Source organism: Branchiostoma floridae, chromosome 3 (genome assembly GCF_000003815.2).
Source record: "Branchiostoma floridae strain S238N-H82 chromosome 3, Bfl_VNyyK, whole genome shotgun sequence".
Lineage (NCBI taxonomy): Eukaryota > Metazoa > Chordata > Leptocardii > Amphioxiformes > Branchiostomatidae > Branchiostoma > Branchiostoma floridae.
The window spans coordinates 34,127,629-34,150,897 of NC_049981.1; the positions used below are offsets into that span (position 1 = coordinate 34,127,629).

At 45.1% G+C, this 23,269-nt stretch overlaps 3 protein-coding genes across 3 annotated transcripts in view; 2 read left to right on the forward strand and 1 right to left on the reverse strand.

Annotated features, from left to right (window-relative positions):
* Positions 1–961: 961 nt before the first annotated feature.
* Positions 962–2,942, reverse strand: LOC118411900 (spidroin-2-like). The gene is made up of 3 exons (XM_035814391.1): positions 2,935–2,942; positions 1,896–2,317; positions 962–1,269 (listed from the first exon to the last, which is right to left on the reverse strand). Exons 1-3 carry the CDS (start codon positions 2,940–2,942, stop codon positions 962–964), a joined length of 738 nt encoding a protein of 245 aa, XP_035670284.1.
* A 3,296-nt stretch (positions 2,943–6,238) lies between these two features.
* LOC118411331 (eukaryotic translation initiation factor 4E-binding protein 2-like) lies at positions 6,239–17,302 on the forward strand. The gene is made up of 3 exons (XM_035813546.1): positions 6,239–6,529; positions 14,759–14,932; positions 15,263–17,302. Exons 1-3 carry the CDS (start codon positions 6,397–6,399, stop codon positions 15,295–15,297), a joined length of 342 nt encoding a protein of 113 aa, XP_035669439.1. The 5' UTR covers positions 6,239–6,396; the 3' UTR covers positions 15,298–17,302.
* Positions 17,303–19,611: 2,309 nt separating this feature from the next.
* Positions 19,612–23,269, forward strand: part of LOC118412666 — a 9,114-nt gene continuing 5,456 nt past the window's right edge. The window contains exon 1 of the mRNA XM_035815665.1: positions 19,612–20,409. Within this exon, the coding sequence (XP_035671558.1) occupies positions 19,868–20,409 (542 nt within the window). The 5' untranslated portion in view covers positions 19,612–19,867. The remainder of the gene's footprint in view (positions 20,410–23,269) is intronic.

Below are 23,269 nucleotides of genomic sequence, written 5' to 3' on the forward strand. Positions count from 1 at the left end.
GGGACCTGCCCCACAAAATGTGCCCCACTGGTGTAATGTGCATGGGACCTGCCCCACAAAATGTGCCTCACAGGTGTAATGTGCATGGGACCTGCCCCACAAAATGTGCCCCAATGGTGTAATGTGCATGGGACCTGCCCCACAAAATGACGTACAGAATGTGTTCCGTCAGTGTGAGTTGCATGTGACTTACCGTACAGAATGTGTTCCACCAGTGTGGGGTGCGTGCGACTTACCGTACAGAATGTGTTCCACCAGTGTGAGATACATGTGACTTACCATGTGGGGTGAGATGCATGTGACTTACCTTGTGGGGTGGGGTGCGTGTGACTTACCGTACAGAATGTGTTCCACCACTGTGGGGTGCGTGTGACTTACCGTACAGAATGTGTTCCACCAGTGTGGGGTGCATGTAACTTACCATGTGGGGTGGGGTGCATGTGACTTACCGTACAGAATGTGTTCCACCAGTGTGGGGTGCATGTGACTTACCGTACAGAATGTGTTCCACCAGTGTGGGGTGCATGTAACTTACCATGTGGGGTGGGGTGCATGTGACTTACCGTACAGAATGTGTTCCACCAGTGTGGGGTGCATGTGACTTACCGTACAGAATGTGTTCCACCAGTGTGAAGGGTATACAGAAGACTGCCACCAGGAGGTCTGCCACGGCCAGGTTGAGGATGAAGTAGTTGGTGGCTGTGTGGAGGCGCGGAGTGGTGATAATGACCCAACACACCACGGCGTTTCCCACCACGTTCAGCGAGAAGACCAGGCAGTAGCCGAGGATGTAGAGAGCCATGACGACTGGCCCGTGCATGTAGAACGGCATGACGGGGACATCCGGGGTTGTACTATTGGTGAGATTCATGATTGCCTTCTTCCTTCACAGGGCTGAACTGGAAAGTCACACTCAACTGTCTAAATATCTCCCGGTGCGAAGTACCAGAGGACTAGGTTGTTATTCAGGCAGCACAGTGGAACCGACATGAGGCCCGCTATTTGCCGACAGCAAGGCGGCAATGTGCCCGAGGTTTAGCGGGAGGAAGGCGGCAATGGGCCCGAGGTTTAGCGGGAGGAAGGCGGCAATGGGCCCGACGTTTAGCGGGAGGAAGGCGGCAGTGGGCCCGACGTTTACTCGGAGCAAGGCGGCGGTGGCACCGACGTTTGCCGGCAGCAGGGCGGTGGTGGGCCCGACGTTTGCTGGCAGCAGGGCGGTGGCGGGCCTGACGTTTGCCGGGAGCAAGGCGGCGGTGGGACCGACGTTTACTGGGAGTAGTAAATATTACAAAGTCGTCAGTTCGGCCGTCAGAGATACGCACACAGGAAAGTGGTCTGTTTGGCCGTCACAGATACGCACAGAAGAAAGTGGTTTAACCGTCACAGAAACGCACAGAGCGAAGTGGTCAGTTCGGCCGTCAGAGTCAGAGATACGCACAGAGCGAAGTGGTCAGTTCGGCTGGATCCGAGATGCAGACCGAAATGCGATGATCAAAATGGACAGGAGGTGCGCAGAACTTACACAATCACATTCATCAGGGCGAGGCTGTGTATGGGGGTTTTCTCCATCATAACATTCAGTTTTGCAGCTTTGTATTTCATACGTTACAAATGAATCAATTATTGATTTTAAAAAAATCAATTTATTAAGTGAACTCTTAAAGCCAATGCAGGCTCTGAATAGAATGGATCTTTGAAACCTCAAATGCACTTCCAATAGATGCATATTTTATTCGGAGTGCATTTCAATCCGCTTCATTATTACTGCTCGAACCGCTAGCTATTCATGTTCAACTCCTCGTTGCTACTAAGAACATTTACTACTAAGAACAGTAAATATTTATGCACTGCAAGACTAACTCCCGGACACTGATTCCGGACCATGATTCCCGGACCCTGATTCCCGGACCCTGATTCCCGGACCCTGATTCCCGGACCCTGATTCCCGGACCCTGATTCCCGGACCCAGTGATTCCCGGACCCTGATTCCCGGACCCTGATTCCCGGACCCTGATTCCCGGACCCTGACTCCCGGACCCTGATTCCCGGACCCTGATTCCCGGACCCTGATTCCCGGACCCTGATTCCCGTGTCCCTGACTCCCGGACCCTGACTCCCGGACCCTGACTCCCGGACCCTGACTCCAGGACCCTGATTCCCGGACCCTGATTCCCGGACCCTGACTCCAGACCCTGATTCCCGGACCCTGAACCCCGGACCCTGATTCCCGGACCCTGATTCCCGGACCCTGATTCCCGGACCTTGATTCCCGGACCCTGATTCCCGGACCCTGATTCCCGGACCCTGACTCGACAGGCTAAAGCAGGAAGAAAGTTTCCATCTGTTGCTCAGTTCACCGCGTTAAAATCAAATCAGGTTCGGAAGTATGGTGGGTTTGATCGGATTTAGAGCGTGCCCTTGTTTCTGTAGGGTGTTTAGATTGACTGTTTGAACGCCGAGAATTTTCCATTATCGCATTATCGTCTGACAAAGAGTGCAAGCAGCTTCTCGGTCGTGATTGGATGTGGTCATGGCAACCATATCCACTTGCCACCAGCTGTTCGGAACGGGTCTGTTATACTACTTAAAGCATTAACATATGGTTTCTTTGAATTCCTCCCACCTGTGGCCATTCAAATTCCTCATAGAAAACCGTAAATAACAAATGTGTTTGCAGAGAGATGAGTCCTGGTTCGATACGACCCACAGCGGCACTTACAGTAATGTCACTGACTTCTCCGCCTTCGTGAAAAGCTTCTTTCGCTCCGCCAATTATATCTATCGCATCGCCATGACTTACAAATCAGCGGGAGCTGTTTGCAGACTTTAGTACGGCGGAGCGTGTTTGATTTGCCAGGTGCGGCTGTGAGATAGCGGCGCGTTCGGAGCTCCTGTGAAGTGCGGACATGGTCTCAGATTTCTGCCATTACAAACCTTTCCATCGACGCTCGTAACTCAGGATCGTCTCGTTGGGCCCATGCAGTAATTGATCATCAGGAGAATGACTGGAGGTGGCGTGCGAGCCTTGTGCACATTTCAAAACGCATGACATAATGCACATGTCTAAGGCACTTGTGAGAGGATGGAGGTTAACCTGCTTACGATCGTTACATGAATGCAGACTTGCTACACGTTCATGCAGTCCCCTTCGTTTGGTTGTAGGTACTCTGTAGTAATACATGAATGAGACCTTAAAGTCTGGAACAAAGTCATGAGCATTTGGTCAAGGGATATCTTCGTGGGACTCTAGTTTTTAAAGTATTTTTGAACAGTTGTCTGCTACTGACTGGGGACTGAAGCGGTTGCTTTAAGTGATGGCAGAATGCCCTGAATTCTTGCTACGTCGATGTAGGTTAGACATCCAGGTAATAAGATACACCAAAAAGTAGTTACTCAAGCAACTGGATATGGTTTTGGAAACGGTCAGACGTTTCGGATAGAATCCACTATCCTTCGTCAGTGACACACTTACTCCTAACCCCGAGACATTAACCACTTAAAAATCATGAATTTGGCATTGGCAGAAAATTTGATCTCCAAATTTAAAGCGCAGTTGCAGAACCACAACTTGCCGCTTGGAATCCCATTAGTGAACTTGACCTTCCTTTTTGCCACCCCTACCGATCAACCAAATATCATGTAATTATAAATCCATCAATAGTATCTTGATTTATCTTGTTCACAGTATAACGCACTTACGAACAAAGCCAGCTACAGCACCGTAGGTATGAGCCAGGTAAACCATTTTCGCACTTGACCTTATTCTTCACAACCGCTACGTACCTGCCAAATATCGCACATGTACACATGCAAGGTAAGTTAACTTAAAGTTAACAAAAGGCAACCTGCAGTGTCAAGTTCAAACACCAGGAGGCTCAAAATCAAACCTAAGCGTCAGCTACCACCAACCTTGCCCCACAAATCATCTCAATTGCACGATTCGATCTGGAAATATTGCCGGAAACGCCCCACACACACACTCAAATGCTACTGAAATATTACAGGAAACGCCCCACGCACTTATTCGTGATAACAACGGCTCCTGTCGAAAAGCGTAGGTACTGCACGTTTCTGGTAATAACTACGCGGATATTGGGGGGCAAAATCTTAAAGCTTCCCGCCAATTTTACAAACGGACAGAAAACGGCAGGTAGAAAACGTCACTGTTTCACCTCCAAACATCTGCTTGGAGATTACTCTCTTGCCTGTCTCCTGCTATTCGCTTTGGTTACCGTATACGGCTGTTATGGTTACCATATACGGCTGTTATGATACGCAGTTACTATGGTTACCATATACGGCTGTTATGATACACAGTTACTATGGTTACCATATACAGTGTGTACGGCTGTTATGATACACAGTTACTATGGTTACCGTATACGGCTGTTACGATACGCAGTTACTATGGTTACCGTATACGACTTTTATGATACACAGTTACTATGGTTACCGTATACGGCTGTTATGATACACAGTTACTATGGTTACCGTATACGGCTGTTATGATACACAGTTACTATGGTTACCATATACGGCTGTTATGATACATGATACACAGTTACTATGGTTACCGTATACGGCTGTTATGATACACAGTTACTATGGTTACCATATACGGCTGTTATGATACACAGTTACTATGGTTACCGTATAGGGCTGTTATGATACACAGTTACTATGGTTACCGTATACGGCTGTTATGATACACAGTTACTATGGTTACCATATACGGCTGTTATGATACACAGTTACTATGGTTACCGTATAGGGCTGTTATGATACGCAGTTACTATGGTTACCGTATACGGCTGTTATGATACACAGTTATTATGGTTACCATATACGGCTGTTATGATATGCAGTTACTATGGTTACCATATACGGCTGTTATGATACGCAGTTACTATGGTTACCGTATACGGCTGTTATGATACGCAGTTACTATGGTTACCGTATACAGCTGTTATGATACACAGTTACTATGGTTACCGTATACGGCTGTTATGATACGCAGTTATTATGGTTACCATATACGGCTGTTGTGATACACAGTTATTATGGTTACCATATACGGCTGTTATGATACGCAGTTATTATGGCTACCATATGCGGTTGTTATGATACGCAGTTACTATGGTTACCATGAGGGGCGACTGTTATGATACGCAGTTACCATGGTTACCATGAGGGGCGGCTGTCCGAACTGTAACTGATTTATGGGCCAGTGTGCTACATACTGACCTAACGTACTTTAATATACTGGTACTACATTCAACATGTGTTGTCGATGTGCACAAGTAATTCGTGTGTGCTCAAGAGCCGTTTGTTGGTCCCAATGAGCATTGCTTTGTATTTTTTTTGCATTTATTGATAAGCTATTCGCAACAAAATAGTTTGATAGTCTGTCTAAGTCAGATTGTAATGCCAGTTAAATACTTTCTAGGTCAGGATAGCTTATATATAGTACAGTATCGTGGGCATATAATGCAATCTGGCATGTAAGGACACAGTTTGGCATATCATTCACATAAATCATAAACAACAAAGGGCCCAGTATGGAACCCTGGGGACTCCATAATTATCAAAAGGGAATAACGACTAATCTAAATCTAAGTAGAAATAGATTTAGATTAGTCGTCATGACCTTTTGATTTATCTAGAGTAGAGTAGATTTTCTTCGGCCAGGTAGGAAACGGCTGGTTCCATTTTAGGCCGCTCTTCACTTCTACGTCACAGTCATTTCCAGTTTGTGGGGGTTGTCTAGAGCTCGGTAGTCAAAGTACACTTTGTGTTTCCGCATGAGCCTGTCCAGCCTCTCCTTGAAGCAACAATCTATGAGTATCATTTTTCTCCTCTGTTAAGTATGACTATGTAAACCACTACCACTTTACTTTGTATACAATTAGCCCTCGGGCATGAATTTGCAATAAAGATTATTATTATTAACATGTACAAAAATACGATGTATGGCCATTAACTGAAGTACAACGGGATCGTCCAGACGTAGGACTGGAACTTTGCGGACTGACCAACTATACCATATGCTGACATGTATTCATCACCAGCCAACAAACAACAAAAATGTAGTAAAACTTCCGTCCTAACCTATATTTGCTGTTGTGTATCCACCAATAGCATATTATATCAACTGCTCTTAAGCTACTACTTTCAACGATCGCCTTCGGTCCTTTCCGGTTGTGCACCGATAGTTGCCGAAGGCTTGTTCGGCAGCACTCGGCAAGTCTCGTGACTTGGCTTGTAATGGTGGAAGGTGGTGGGGACGGCACCAAAGCTATTACCGTGTATGCAGTGAGTTCGGCCCTTTGCAGACCCTCTCAGTCCCCCCTCTCGGCTGTTTTGTCGCCCTAATCGGTCCCAGAAACTCCCAGGAAGATGTCGGCACCACGAAAGCTCAGCAACCCGCACGAAATTCCGACGCGCAGGATCCTGATCAGCGACCCGAGCGACCTGCCTCTCGACTACGGCACCACTCCGGGAGGCACCATTTTCTCCACCACACCGGGAGGTTGGTTGCTTTATCTGCTTCTTAGCGCCACCACTTTGTGTTTCCCATGGCCATTAGCAAGTGTACGTACCGACTTCCCCGCTCAGACCTTCCCATATTTTACTTGTTTCTCATGACGTGGACGCCCGTGGCCATGTGACTTTGTTTTGATGACTGCGTAGCAGAGTTCGCGACCTCGGAGCGCCACTCACGCCATTCCTGCAGCCCCGAGCCGCGCACACGGCCCCGGCACTCCCCTAGAAACGGCACCGGTGTTGTCGGGCTCAGACGAGCGCCGTTTCTCTTCTGTAGCAGCGAAATTGTAAATGATGTAATACTAGTATGCAGACCTGTCGCCATGTTGGCATGACGTAGGGGTGGGAGGGGGGCATATAGAGTGGGAGGGGGGCATCGGAAATAACTTGGGTTCCTGATTCCTGTGTGTGTGTGTGGGTGTACCTGTACGTGTGTGTGTGCGTGCGTGTATGTGTGTGTACGTGTACGTGTGTGTGTGTGTGAGTGTTTACCATAACTACCTAAGTCACGGGTTCCTCTCTGAGCACTCGCACTGGAAGTCTTGTGCCGAAGTTACGTCCGCACTAGGTGTCCAGTGGTGAGACATCTTCAGCACTGAAAAACTCCGAATCAGCACTGGAAACCGAGTGCTGAGAGTACCTTCCGCACTGGAAAACAAGTGACAACAATTCTTCCGCACTTGAAATCGAGTGCTGACAGCCTGCCTCCGTTACGTTGTAATATTTGGCAATGTTAATCATTAAAAAAAAAGTTATGAAGTAATGACCAAAATCAACACAACTTCCCCAAATGTTTCGACGATGCTATGATAGATCATGATAGACTCTGCCACTAGAATCGCCACTCCCCCAATTTCTTTGAAGTGTAATATGCTTTCGTCTGGCAAAATGCCCAGTCAACAGTCTCAAGTACACCTCAAATTATTTCATCAATCTACCAACGTTTAAAAGATATTTATTTCCAGACCTTTCTATCTGAAATCCTGAACGAAAGAAGAGTTGCGACTGCGAAAAACAAACTACGAAGATACAGACTATTAAAACAATCTTATAAAGAACAAGAATATCTTAAGATTGCCAATGTACGACACAGATCTACCATCACAAAACTAAGAATCAGTTGCCACAAATTACGAATCGAATCAGGAAGACATAACCACACTCCTCTAGATCAAAGAATATGCCAATTGTAACAGTGGTGTTCAAGGACTGCTAAACCGAAGACGCCTAACGGCTTAAGCCATTTGGCCGAATCGCCCCTCTGGTTGTTTCACAATTTTGTAGTTTAGGGAAAGTAGAAGATGAAGTACATTTTACTACATATGGATTGTCCTTTGTATGATAGCGATAGGAGCATTTTATTTGACTATGTGTTAAGTAAATATCCCCACTTTAGATACTTGAATAGTAAAGAGAAATTTATATTCCTGACAGCTTTTGACAAACCAACTCTAACCAACCATACAGCTAGCTACATTTATACAATTACCAAGAAGCGAGAGGAAGTCGAATGTCCTAGAATAGATTAGACGCACATCTATATATATAGATGTGTATGATTGTTTCCATTGTTACATATGTGTGATTCTTACCGTGTGACCTGTACTTAGCCCAGTGGGGCAAAAATGTGCAATAAAGGTCTTCATTCTTCTTCAATATGATACACCTGGGAAATGCAACGTGCTAGGATGGTTTCCATGCCAACCTAAATCCCTTGGCATGCGCTGGGGGCGGCACAGCTCACCATGCACACACAGGCGGTAGATGTCAACAAAGACTATGAAACCTGCACGCGCCACTGCTGACTGACGGCAACTTTCAACGATATAAACAACAGATTTGCGTGGGGAAAATGATAGTTTTTTAGATCCCGCTGTCGTCTAAAAGCTTAAACTCAGCACTGGAAAGTTCCAGTACTTTTGGGGTCATTTTGGACACGAGCACTAGAAGCCCAGTGCTGAAAGGTCCTAAAATGATCATAGCACTCGGCTTCTAGTGCTGAAGTGATGTTAGCACTCGGCTTCCTGTGCCGAAAAGTCACCAAGCACTGGAAAACCCAGTGCGGAACCCGTGACTTAGGTAGATCGGCACTCGGTTATCCAGTGGTGAATGACCTCCGCACTGGGTAACCAGTGCTGAACGACCTTTCAACCAGCCTTCCGCACTGGAAGCCGAGTGCTGAGCGGATTCTAGCACTGGAAAACTAGTGCCGAGACAAGGTTCAGCTCTGGAATTCCAGTGCTGACGGGTCTTCAGCACTCAAACAAAGCCGTCCCGCACTGGAATTCCTGTGCCGAAGTTTCTTCTGCACTGGGCCCCGAGTGCCGACGTCATTTTCTCCACAAATTCCGCACTGGGCGCCCAGTGCGGAACCCGTGACTTCGGTATACTCGCGAGTGTTTATTTATGTGTGTGTGTGTGTGTGTGAGTGTTTATGTATTTGTGTGTGTGTGAGTGTTTATGTGTGTGTGAGTGTGCTTGCGTGTGTGTGTTTGTGTGTGTGTGTTTGTGTGCGTGCGTGTATGTGTGTGTGTGTGTGTTTATGTGTGTATGTGTGTGAGTGTTTATGTATGTGTGTGTGTGAGTGTGTGTGTGAGTGTTTATGTATGTGTGTGTGTGAGTGCGTGCGTGTCTGTGTGTGTGTTTGTGTGCGTGCGTGTATGTGTGTGTGTGTGTGTGTGTGTGTGAGTGTTTATGTATGTGTGTGTGCGAGTGTGTGTGTGAGTGTTTATGTGCGTGAGTGCTTATGTCTAACTACATCTACGGGTTAGGGCGGGCAGGCCGCCTGCCTGGCATGGAAGCACTCAACGTTGGGAGCACTTACAACCATGCCAGGCAGGGCATTCCACTCGGAAATGGTTTGTGGAAAAAATGAGTTTTTGTATGTGTCGGAGCGGGCGAAGATGGGCTGGTATTTGTGGTTGTGTCTATATTAATGTTATTATTAACTACTTTGTAGAAAAAGGTGAGATGGGCGTTCCTCCTCCTTTCAGATCATTTTTCGGGGAAACGGCGCAGATTTCCATGAGCGTATACGCGTACGCGGCCAGTACTCTTTCGGTGATTTCGGTCGATCTCGCTATGACGCTACGAAGTAAATGTTGTTCTTGGGGGAAAAGAAAACACCACACTGACGTTTTGAAATACAATTTTTACATAAATAACTTTTAGTTTTAATTTAGTAGTAGTTTATAGTCTCTGTTTACATCGTAAAGCAGCACCTTGCACGAGGAATTTCCGGTCTTGTGGTTCCATGCGCTTTCGGCAGCGAGGCGGAAGAGTGATTCGTTCACATAATAAATGCTGGACGTAAAAATAACAACTAAAACTTCGTTTCCCTTGTGATATGAGTTTTGACACCGCAAATTCTCCCAAACGACAGGAATTCGTCGGTAAAAACAGCAAGTTCATAATCATTTCTAAGCATCAAACCGCCACAACTTTCCTTTGTAGACGCATGTGCCATTATCGGCCGAGATGGTCACGTCGAAATAAAACTTTCTCTACGTAGGCTTATTTCTTTGACAAAAATCAACCTTAGTCTAGTTTTCAAATAAATAACTTTCATTTAATAGATTTTAATCGTTTTTATACCGTAATCACTAGGGCTGGATACCGGTTCGGCCGGACCGGTTTTTACCGGTACAACATCCGAGAACCGAGTCCAAAAAACCGAAAGTCGTGAACCGGTTTTTTTGGACCGGAAGGCTGAACAATTTCAAGAAATCTATTGTACTTAGAAATCTTACTAGTACTCCGGCCATGGAATGGCAAAATTGCCATGAATCAAACTAAATTAGCCTACAATAATTCATATTCGTCCCTTTATGTACCTGTAAGCTCAATTTTAGGTCAACATTGACAATGTGCTACGAAAAATCATCAAATTTTACCATGGCATGAGGCCGACCGACGAGGAATTATCGAGTGGAAAATTCCTCAATTCTTCCGGTAAATTTTCACTCAAAATGAAGAATCCGCATCCAGAAAAAAATTACCATGGGACAAACAACATTTCTTTCTTCTTCTGTACGTGTATTCAATCCATTTTTCCAGCTTTGAGGCGATTTGTGCGGTCTTGCAGGAAAAAAATTCAGCGCTCGGCGACAAAAAGGCCGCCATCTTGGATTCTCTACTCAAAACATAGCGAGTTCTCGCCAGTTCTCGCCTCAACTCTCGCGAGAGTGCAGTTTAACCTTGCTCGCTAGATGGCGTTGTTTGATTTGCATGTAGCATTATAGCCTTGTGTGCAGTGAATTACGGTAGGATTTTCTCTGAATAAGTATAAAACTGCTTTTAATCTCCTCTCTGCTTGGTAGTCACTGACAAAAAGGCATAAAAAGTACACTAATCTGAATATTGGTTTAATGAAATTCATCTAATATAAGAATATGATACTATATGATAATATAAGATTACAAAGTAAGATATCGACAACTACTATAGAGGATCAGGTTCAGGTTCAGGTCCGGACCTGAACCTAAACCTCTGGACTCGGACCTGAACCTGAACCTGATCAAGCCAAAAGGTATCCAGCCCTAGTAATCACTGTATTAAATTTTTATGCTACACATCAGAAATCTTGTTGCGGTATTTTACCTTGGTAAAAGTGGAGTCGTCCACTGACCCCTAGTGACCTTGTTTATTAGCTGCTGCGACGCCATGTTGGAGAAAAACGCAAAGACGGAGATTTCCATTTTTGGCCCGCGGAATACCAAAATTGGGACAGCTTACATGCATTTCAAGAACCTAAAACATCAGATACATGAACGGACGGTCTATTTGTAAAATCTGCCCATATAGCCTTCCAGTCTGCACAGAAATGACGATGTAGAGAAGGGTAGAAGTGCAAAGAGTCTGAGATGAGAAAAAAACGCCACGTGAATTCAACAACACTTCGCATAAAATCACATAATTTTGTACAATGTTTCCTTATTCAATGTCTCCTTCATAAAGAGTCCAAGTTGAACCGACATTTTGCTGATGTAGTACAGAAAAAAAAGGGATCCCCTCGTGGAAAATTTACTATTTAGCGCAGCGTAATGCGGCCGGCCACGCGCCCGTGACGGCAGTGTTGGCATAGCGGCCGGACTGAAAATCCTCTGGCCGCGACCGCATTCGACAGGTGACCGCTATAGACTATTTCTTAATGCTTAGGTCAACGGGAAAAATCCAAGGGACCGACGAAAACTGACCGCATGGCCAGTTACGTGGCCCCTATACTCAGGTGACCCCTAAGGCAGGTTTCACTGCGAATTTTTACCTTTTATTAAAAAATTGAGGAAACATCATGATTCGAACAAGATATCTATAGTTCTTCTGCTCATCATTTATAGAACTATCTGATGTGGTTCTTAGGCATAAATGAATAAAAAGACCTACCTGCTTATCATCTCCTTTTCTTTGGACAGAAGTAGCATGGTCACAGTTAAATACATGTCAATTTGGTAGTTTTCCGGGGGGTATGTTTATTCCAGGGGGTACGTTTATTAGATATTGACGATTTGTCCGGGGGGGGTATGTTTATTCCGGAGGGTATGTTTATTAGGGACATGAGAGTACATATCAACTCTCGCCGCAGTACCATCAAATCTTTATAGGGGGCAGGGTCTATTTTTTTTTTTTTTCATTCTGTTTCTTTAGCCAGGGTAGCCCAACTCAGTATGGATATATAAGGTACTCTACTAAATTAGAATGTTTCTTCCAAATGTTACTTTGTAAAAATAATTATGAAATAAACTTGTGAAGATTTTAATTTCTTTAATTTTTATTTTCATTCATTCATTTTTATTTACTTTTGTTTTTATTCTTGTTGATACTGTGACACTCAGTTAAAGACACAAATTGTCTTTAACTGAGCCTTTTTGCCATAGTAATTACGTCAACATTGTAATTTTCTGGATTTTTAATTATATAGATAGTATAGCCTTTATAACATAATATAATATTATATCATAATATAATATTCAATGCCATGGATTAAAGTCCGGACTCATTAGGTCCGGACCTGAAACTAAACCTCCGGATTCGAATCCGGACTTGAACCTAAACGTGGGTTCAGGTACGCATCCCTACGTCTATACAATGTATGTAGTAATGGCTGCAGAACTAATCCACGATTAGAAAAATCAAGCAACACTCCGGCTGATTTGAACACTCATGAATAAAGGTTCAAAAAAGCATTTTGTACAGGATCAATGCTTTTTCCGTTATAATCTATGCAAATACTTAATTCCAGGTTAAAAACATTGATTAATAGGATTATACTTTGTATGGCTTAAGACGTTTGCTTGTGCTCCCAACCTTTCATAGTGGTGCTCCTAAATTTTTGCTAGGAGCGCCATGCTCCTAGGTCAAAAAGTTAAGTGTCTTGCATTTTAGGCTATTGAGAAGGCTTATTAATGTTATTTTATCACTTTTTAGGGCCATATCTACAATGATCGTAGCAGTCACTTAACTTCTCTTCTGCAGTTTGAAGTAAAAATATTTCGGGTCAAACTCAAAGCTTCAAAGACAACTAAAAACTCATAAACAACAAACTTTACTCAGCTCAACAGTACTTATAAATATCGTCCGGGTTGCCATCCAAAGTTGAAGCGCTTACTTATAGCGCTAGTATCTTCACTGCGCTGTTAGCCGCCGTGTGAGTTTTGTTGACGGTCTGATATCGCTGCCTCGCCGTTAGAGTTAGACGATATTCCAACGGACATGTTTCAAGAAAAATACCTGGCAAAAACTGCTGTTCTGCGACAGATTCTATTCTTTAAAACATGTGGGACTCGGTGTTACAGTCTAATAAATATTTTGTAGAAGCACCGCTGTGGGTAAGAAAGTCCAAGGAATGTATTAACGTAGCATGAAGTTAGATGTACGGCACATGACTGTTTGAAACTTTAATCAACAGCCGCGTTTGATTGATAGCTGGTGGTCCTTTGATGAAGTCGGCAAAACACTGCCGACACTGCCCTGGCGATTTGTGGGTGGCCGCGAAAATAACGCCCGGGTTTTACATACAAACTTATAATCTGGTTTTGAATCTTACGTTGCCGAAACAAAGAGCTTCAAATTTAGACAACAGGAATTTTGGGAACGCGACCCGCTCTTGTTCCAGAATTATGTCGGAAAGAATTGATGCTATTTCCCGCGCTGAAATAAAAATTACGCAACTACTAGTAACAGCCTAAGTTGGTCAACACCGATCCCCAAATAAGGACATTCCCAGGGAACTGGCTGTTCCGTAGAGGGATCCCACCCCACTGATCACTCGCAGCAAGGCCCACTCGCTACCCTTTTTACATTTATTTTTGGCGCGAACGCAGGGCGGCACACGCAAAATTTAGAACAGGAAATTTGGGAACCCGACCCGCTCTCGCTCTAGAAATGTGTCAGAAATAATTGATTGTATTTTCCGCACTGAAAAAGAAATGACGCAACTACTAGTAAGAGCCTTTGTGTATATCAACCCCGCTGCCCATATAAGGAGATTCGCGGGAAATCTTATACATATTGGCTGTTCCGGGGAGGGATCCCACCCCACTGATAACGTGCGGCAAGGCCCTCTCGCCACTCTGTTTGCATTTCCGCCGGGAACGCAAGGGCGGTCCTGGGTGGGAGGGGCTGCGAGACAGCGGTGCGGCGGGCCGGTGCTATAAAACGCCTCCCTTCGAGTTGATAACTTCCTGAAACAGCAAAGGCGCGTGATATCAGCAGATGTCAGCAGATGTCATCAGCCTGATGATATTGTAATGATGATTTAAGACATGACACTGTTGTTGATGTTGCCCCGATGACACTGTTGTTGATGTTGCCCCGATGACACTGTTGTTGATGTTGCCCCGATGACACTGTGGTTGATGTTGCCCCAATGACACTGTTGTTGATGTTGCCCCCGATGACACTGTGGTTGATGATGTTGCCCCGATGACACTGTGGTTGATGTTGCCCCAATGACACTGTTGTTGATGTTGCCCCGATGACACTGTTGTTGATGTTGCCCCGATGACACTGTTGTTGATGTTGCCCCGATGACACTGTTGTTGATGTTGCCCCGATGACACTGTTGTTGATGTTGCCCCGATGACACTGTTGTTGATGTTGCCCCGATGACACTGTTGTTGATGTTGCCCCGATGACACTGTTGTTGATGTTGCCCCGATGACACTGTTGTTGATGTTGCCCCGATGACACTGTTGTTGATGTTGCCCCCCTTTCCCAGGTACTCGCATCATCTATGACCGCGCCTTCCTGATGCAGATGCGAAATTCTCCCCATGCCAAAACTCCGCCCCGCAACCTTCCCAAGATTCCTGGTGTAACAAGCCCTGCCGACGCCGAACAGACTGCGAAGCGAAACCAAGTTAATGGAGAAAACAACCATGACAAGCCTCACGGTGAGTAAACATCAACATCAACATAAACATAAACATAAACATAGATATGACAAGCCTCACGGTGAGTAAACATAAACATAAACATAAGCATAAACATAAACATAGATATGACAAGCCTCACGGTGAGTAAACATAAACATAAACATAAACATAAACATAGATATGACAAGCCTCACGGTGTGTAAACAAAAACAGAAACAGAAACAGAAACATGACAGGCCTATGTGGTGAGTAACCAAAACATAAACATAAACGTAAACGTAGGAGTGAGCTGCTAAAGTGAGGATTTGTAATTTTCACTAATTTTTTACTTGTTGACTTTTCCTTCAGATGCGGATGAACCCCAGTTTGAGATGGACATCTAGTTTCCCAGAATGCCCTGCAATGTGAGAAAGTGAAAGCGGCATCACCTTGTGGGGAAAGCGAAAGTGACACACCACCTTCATTCTTCAGGGATTGAGAATTGAAGATGACCTATGACCTTAGCTGGCAGTAAACCCTGCATCGCTGTAACCAGGTGCAATAAGGGACCGGCCAGGAATGATTGGGAGGGGAGGGATGGTATTAATATGGGACTGACCAATAATGGTTGTTAGGGTTAGTATGAATAAGGGATCTGCCAGGAATGGTGAAGAGGGGAGATCTTGTGGTGGATTCTCTGTGCAAATGACATCTCAACTCACCGGTGCAAATTTTGTTCAATTTTCTTCATAGTCTCTGAGTTTTTCCCTCTTTGATCTTTCCTGGCCTGCCCCTCACCAGTAAAAACGAACTTTGTTAGTATCTCCTTCCAACGCTGCCATCCATCCAGTCAGTCGTCAGTGGATGGTAGGATATGGTTCAGTGTTGCGACTGTTACTTGGAAGAGACCTTAGTTTTCCCTTCTTTATTTGAAACGAATTTGCAGGCTAGAATTAAGACAATGACTTTGTACAACTTATGGTGATGTAATCAATAAAAGGTCCAGTTTTTCTGAACACTAACTGAAAAAGAGCCATCCTGCTGATCATATTGAAGAGGGTATACCCATGGTTTTCATTGACACTTGAAAATGTCATGCTATCTAAAAACATACATGCATTTTAGCATACTTTTCCCCTTAACCTGTGTTCTAGAAATCTAGATAAATCTGTTTCTGGAGGCAAAGTAGAAATTCTCTAGGAGACCAAAACTTACAAAGAATCACAGGATAACCTTCCATACATTTCCTGGGGATCTCATTACTGGCCTCCAGGAAAACTTTCCAAACATGGAATTTTCCTGGGAATCTCATCACTAGCATCCAAGAAAACTTTCCAAACATGGAATTTTCCTGGAGATCTTATTAATGTCCTCCAGGAAAATATTTCCCAAAGAAGAAAAGGCTTTTTTATTACTGTGGATGGTTTTAAAAATCGTGTTAGAGCTCTTGTTTGTGGAGAGAGAATGTCTTTCCACTGGTCAAAGAAAGTTTGTTTGGCATGCTTAGCTTGCTCAAGTTAATTTGACAAATACATGTCTTCATTCAACTTGAGTAATATTTGGACTGTAAGAACCCCAATCTTACGTTTTTGAAGAACTCCTGCTTGCAATGTATGAAGTTTGACAGTACAAACAAGCAGCTTGAAGTCGTATTATGTTTATTTATGACTCCTGATTTCTGGAGAGGCGTGAAATGTTTTGAAGATTCAATCATGATGCCCACGGGACATGCACCTTTGCAACTTGCTGGGCGATTCCTACTGCACATGGCACATGGATGTCCCATGGCTGATTCCTACTGCACATGGCACATGGATCTCCCATGGGCGATTCCTACTGCACATGGCACATGGATCTCCCATGGCTGATTCCTACTGCACATGGCACATGGATCTCCCATGGGCGATTCCTACTGCACATGGCACATGGATCTCCCATGGGTGATTCCTACTGCACATGGCACATGGATCTCCCATGGCTGATTCCTACTGAATAACGTTCCTCCATGGGTGATTCCAACCACCATTCCTACAACATTGTTTAAGTTAACCTTTAGCAAGCCAAAGTAGTCATTTTGCAGCAGATTGTCTATTGGTTATGGAGTAAGGCAGCACAAGAAGGTTAAGCTTGTACACTGTTGTCCTTACGGTCCATTTGTAAAATGCTTGATACAAACTAAGCCATGGATTGGCCTCTCTTCACTTGTATGCTGGGTGCGAGGAAAGAAGATGTGTTCATACCTGGTGGAGCCAGATTAAAACCAGACGATTGTTTAGGTGTGATCATGTGACCAGTTGCGCACAGGTGTGATCATGTGACCAGGTGTGTACCTCCTGTCACCTGTTTCCACCTGTCCAGAGCAGGATGTTGGAACATGATGATGAAGGTGAATAAACTTGTTGGCCATACGCATTTGTTTTGTGGGTCATGTTTGCTTGGACTTACTTGACTTTTTCAATTAAACACGGTCTTATAAATTAGGCACGGGTTTTATTAACTGAAGGCAGGCTCGCTTTTTATAAACCTGGAATCAAGCATGGTCTTTATAAACCTAAATCAGCTATGGTTATCAAAAACCAAAAACATGAATGACGTTTTTCTCTTAATCTAAAATCAGGCATGGTTGTCATGAATTTGAAATCAGCAACCTACATGTTCTGTAAATCTTTTATACCTGAAATCAAGTGAAGTTGTCTTCTATATACATCAACATCATATATGCATATATATATATAGTCTCTATAAACATAACGTGTAAATGTTTTTCAACACAAGGCTAATACGTAATAGTAGTCTCCTAGAAGACCAAAAGAATAGATTCTTGCCAAATATATAGATACAGAAGCTGGAGTGTTACGCCGAAGGGCGGTTATACCGGCTATATAGATACAGACAGAAGCTGGTGTGTTACGCCGAAGGGCGTTATACCGGCTGTATAGATACAGATACAGAAGCTGGTGTGTTACGCCGAAGGGCGGTTATACCGGCTATATAGATACAGATACAGAAGCTGGTGTGTTACGCCGAAGGGCGGTTATACCGGCTATATAGACACAGATACGGATATGTTATACCGGCTATATAGATACCGATACGGATATGTTATACCGGCTATATAGATACCGATACGGATATGTTATACCGGCTATATATACATAAACTCAACACAAAAAGTTTGGAATATCGAATTCGGTTGATCATATTTTGGATGGTTCTCCATCAATTTCAATATATTATAGACCTATAGAAGGCTTGATCGATATTCTTTTCAATGGTATCAAACTCATTATCATTTTTAACTCAGGAAACACGTACTAGGCCTGCTTACGTGAGTGGGTCACGAAAAAAAGTGCCAAAATTCCCCCGTTTCTGATCAACACTGTATCGTCCGGTTGTTATTCCCGCGGGTGACAATAATTCAATCAATCCTTTTTTTTACCTAATGTTTGGTATACAGAACATCCAAGTTTATTTTTAGCGTATCTGAGTAAAAAATAAAGTATTTATGAGTGTAAATTCATGGAACGAGCACAAGGCCTGCTTACGTACAGTGGTCACAAAAATAAAGTGCCGAAATTACCCTACAAAAGTCAAACACTCCATTCAGCTCGTTTTCATCTGTCGGTATTGACTTGTGATTGTTGTGAATGCAGACAAGTTGAATAACCAGGACATGTCAATCAAAGACACTGTTACTCTTTATTCAAGGAACAATTTGAACCGAGAGGTGTTCAATCGAGTGCTAGCCATAAGCCGTAGAAAGGCTATTCCATCCTAAGACTACCCCAGCATCCAATGGTCCTTGCGCATGCTCTGCGTGAACTGGTGTTGTAATCTTGCAGAAAAGCATTTGGTCCAATATTGAAGGGGTAGGATATTACGACTGGATGGAGGATGGTGTCCCTATATCTCACCACATTGAAGTTGCCTGGAATGATGACGAGTCTTGTTTTTCCTATGGCGTTTATACTGCCCGACACCATGACGCTGCCTCCACTACCAAACGCTGAAAGTCACTCTTGTCGTGTCAGCGAGCGGCTCTCCTTGCCACCCACGCTTTAATTCTGCCATCCAACTGCCGAAAAGGGCAGATATACTCTACTCAAGTGTGCTAAAACCTTGTATGTTCCTTATACCACATGGGACGTGAAAAGAGGATCGATCGAATCCCTGACACATGCGCCAATATCAACAGGACAATGCAGGGAACGACCCGTGGTCTCATGCATTTTCTGACGATTTCTTCATTCCAGGGCCATGGGTAGATTATTCTGTGGCAAAACATAGCGACCTGTCATGTTTACTCATCAAAACATACTGTATTTCAGTAGATTGTACACTCCTTCATGTGTTTTCCGGTGTTTTCCGGTGTTTAACTGTGTTTTCCTGTGTTTTCCGGTATTAAGCCTGTCCCGGAAATTTGGGCATTTTTTTTTCGTGACTCACTTACGTAAGCAGGCCTGGTGCTCGTTTAATGTGTTTACAATCATAATAAGTTTGATACCATAGGAAAGAAAATTACACAAGATTTCTAAATTCCATTGATATGCAATACATTGTCATTGAAATTTATGCAGAAATAACGGACATATGATATACCAAAGTTGATATTCCAAACTTTTTGTGCCGAGTTTAGATATAGAAACGGATATACAGGTATCAGGCATGCTGCAGGCAGTCTGACGAGCCGGCTCGCGCATTCTGTCACCCAACCCCACTCTGCCGTGAAAGCACAGAATAGCCGCTTATATTGCTACCTAAAATGGGCCCGGCACAATAGTGTCGCGTTACTGAGCACACAGTGCCAGCCGTGGCTGCCTGGTAACTGCTGCCCTCAGGTGCTTACACTGTAAACTGTGCGCCCCCAGGCCCACCCTGCCTGGAGAACGGCGAACTCAGACGACGCCTCCTGACAGATGTTGACGGTAAACTTGGCGTTCCAACTGTAGCAGGCCTTCACGGCCGACCAACCCGATGTTTACTAACGATGACTTCAGTCCCGGACTGACCAGAGCGGCGGAAGCAGACATGACTCTGTACGGGCAGAGGCGGGAGCTGCTCCCGAAGGACCGCTCCCCCGTCCCGATAAACGCGAACCCGCCAGGCTGGGTGCACCCTAAACCTTTCCCGGCCCGAAGTCTGGACCTGGGACCGCACCAAGGGTTCCGGAGGAGGTCGGACGGCGTTCCCGGCACGGCCCCCACCTTCCCGCCGCCGCCGTCCCCGCAGCGCGCCGTGCCCGGCAGACCCATCGCCAGGATCGGCCCGGACGGCAGGGTCACGCTCATCTACCCGGCGGACCCGCTGCACAGCCACCTGCACACCAAGCTGAGCCCCGCCGTACGGGAGGGCATATCGCACCACTGGAGCATTCCCAACGTCGGGCGGCGCGCCCTGCACCACCCCCCGCCCAGACTCTACCTGCGGGCCGGGAGGCAGGCCACGGTCAGCCGCGCCAGGCAACAGGTCTCCAGCTTCGTGGCGAGAAAACCTGTGCACTCCACACGCTTCGACAGGTACGTACACGTCATGTGTGTCTGTGTGCGTCTGTGTGTCTGTGTGCGTCTGTGTGTGTGTCTGTGTGTGAGTGTGTGTGTTTGTGTGTGTGTGGTGTGTATGTATGTATGTATGTATGTATGTATGTAAGGTGTGTGTGAGAGAGAGAGTGTGTGTGTATGTGTGAGTTTGTGCATGTGTGTGTGTGTGTATGTGTGAGTTTGTGTGTGTGTGTGGTGTGTATGAATGTACGTATGTAAGGTGTGTGTGTGTGTGTGTGTGTGTGAGTGTGTGTGTGTGTATGTGTGAGTTTGTGTGTGTGTGTGTATGTGTGAGTTTGTGTGTGTGTGGTGTGTATGTATGTACGTATGTAAGGTGTGTGTGTGTGTGTCTCACCCTCAGTACAGTACAGTAACTCCCAATAACCCTTGAAAATGCAAATCAATGTTGGTTGGGTCACAGAAGTCCAAAGCTACTGACCAGTCACTACAGCTCCTTCTAGATGATACTGAACTGGAGCAGGTGGACACTTTTAAGTATTTAGTATTTAGGAGTTGTTATAGACAAGGCCCTTCTGTGGAACTACCACTTTCTTCACGTTAACAAGAAGCTGTCTAAGATAATCGGCATCATGAAATGCCTAAGGCCATATCTGAACAGGCAAGCGCTATTGACAATTTATACTACACTATTCCTCCCACACATTCAATATTGTAGCACCGTATGGGACCAGGGAGGAAAGGGGGGCATTTGACAAACTACAAAAGTTGCAACACAGGGCGGGCAGGGTAGTGCTAGGGTGCGACCACCACACTCCAAGAGAGACTATTCTGAACACACTGGGCTGGACCCCTGTAGCGCAGCATCACAAGAGAAATAAGGCTGTCTTTATGTTCAAAGCACTCAATGGAATGTCTCCTCCACACATTTCCCAACTCTTCACCACATCTGCTGAAACACACTTACCCCACACCCGGCACAGTACACAGGGAGGGCTTCAGCTACCTAAAACACGTCTACAATACAAAAAAAAGTCTCTCTCGTTCTCCGGCGCATCCTTGTGGAACTCGCTACCTCCACACTTAAGGGCAGCAGCATCCATTTCCACCTTCAAAACCATATACAAAACAGAACACCACATGGTCTAAAACGTAACTATTATGTCTTTTCTTGTTTTGTTCACATTGTTAAGCAAATCTTCATTTATTTCATTTTGATAATGATTTTGAGTAACATTATGCTTACGTTGTATAATAGATTTATTTTACTTTATCATTTGTAAGCTAAGTTTTGTTAATTTTCGTTAGTACTCGCTATGTTACCATTTATGTAATTTGATATCGCTTTTATGTTGCATGTATGTTCGGGGTTGCCGTTGCCCCCCCCCCTCCCAAGGGAACTTTGAAAAACGCCTAAATTGGCGATATGTAACCCTGGTTAAATAAAAATAAACAAACAAACAAACGAACAATAACGCCCATGTCTCACCCTCAGTACAGTACAGTAACCCCCAATAACGCCCATGTCTCACCCTCAGTACAGTAACTCCCAATAACGCCCATGCCTCACCCTCAGTACAGTAACTCCCAATAACGCCCATGTCTCACCCTCAGTACAGTACAGTAACTTCCAATAACGCCCATGCCCCACCCTCAGTACAGTACAGTAACTCCCAATAACACCCATGTCTCACCCTCAGTACAGTAACTCCCAATAACGCCCATGTCTCACCCTCAGTACAGTACAGTAACTCCCAATAACGCCCATGTCTCACCCTCAGTACAGTACAGTAACTCCCAATAACGCCCATGTCTCACCCTCAGTACAGTACAGTAACTCCCAATAACGCCCATGCCTCACCCTCAGTACAGTAACTCCCAATAACGCACATGTCTCACCCTCAGTACAGTACAGTAACTCCCAATAACGCCCATGTCTCACCCTCAGTACAGTACAGTAACTCCCAATAACGCCCATGTCTCACCCTCAGTACAGTACAGTAACTCCCAATAACGCCCATGTCTCACCCTCAGTACAGTAACTCCCAATAACGCCCATGTCTCACCCTCAGTACAGTAACTCCCAATAACGCCCATGTCTCACCCTCAGTACAGTACAGTAACTCCCAATAACGCCCATGTCTCACCCTCAGTACAGTACAGTAACTCCCAATAACGCCCATGTCTCACCCTCAGTACAGTAACTCCCAATAACGCCCATGTCTCACCCTCAGTACAGTAACTCCCAATAACGCCCATGTCTCACCCTCAGTACAGTAACTCCCAATAACGCCCATGTCTCACCCTCAGTACAGTACAGTAACTCCCAATAACGCCCATGCCCCACCCTCAGTACAGTAACTCCCAATAACGCCCATGCCTCACCCTCAGTACAGTAACTCCCAATAACGCCCATGTCTCACCCCCAGTACAGTACAGTAACTCCCAATAACGCACATGTCTCACCCTCAGTACAGTACAGTAACTCCCAATAACGCCCATGTCTCACCCTCAGTACAGTAACTCCCAATAACGCCCATGTCTCACCCTCAGTACAGTAACTCCCAATAACGCCCGTGTCCCACCCTCAGTACTGTAACTCCCAATAACACCCATGTCTCACCCTCAGTACAGTACAGTAACTCCCAATAACGCCCATGTCCCACCCTCAGTACTGTAACTCCCAATAACACCCATGTCTCACCCTCAGTACAGTACAGTAACTCCCAATAACGCCCATGTCTCACCCTCAGTACAGTACAGTAACTCCCAATAACGCCCATGTCTCACCCTCAGTACAGTACAGTAACTCCCAATAACGCCCATGTCTCACCCTCAGTACAGTAACTCCCAATAACGCCCAGTGTCTCACCCTCAGTAC

Excerpts from the sequence above, each read along its gene's own strand:
- LOC118411331 (XM_035813546.1), top strand. The coding sequence starts at position 6,397 with ATGTCGGCACCACGAAAGCTCAGCAACCCGCACGAAATTCCGACGCGC. Across the intron at positions 6,530-14,758 it reads TTTCTCCACCACACCGGGAG|GTACTCGCATCATCTATGAC; the intron begins GTTGGTTGCTTT and ends CCCCTTTCCCAG. Across the intron at positions 14,933-15,262 it reads CAACCATGACAAGCCTCACG|ATGCGGATGAACCCCAGTTT; the intron begins GTGAGTAAACAT and ends CTTTTCCTTCAG.
- LOC118411900 (XM_035814391.1), bottom strand. Across the intron at positions 1,270-1,895 it reads ATCAGGGTCCGGGAATCAGG|TAAACGTCGGTCCCACCGCC; the intron begins GTCCGGGAATCA and ends TACTACTCCCAG.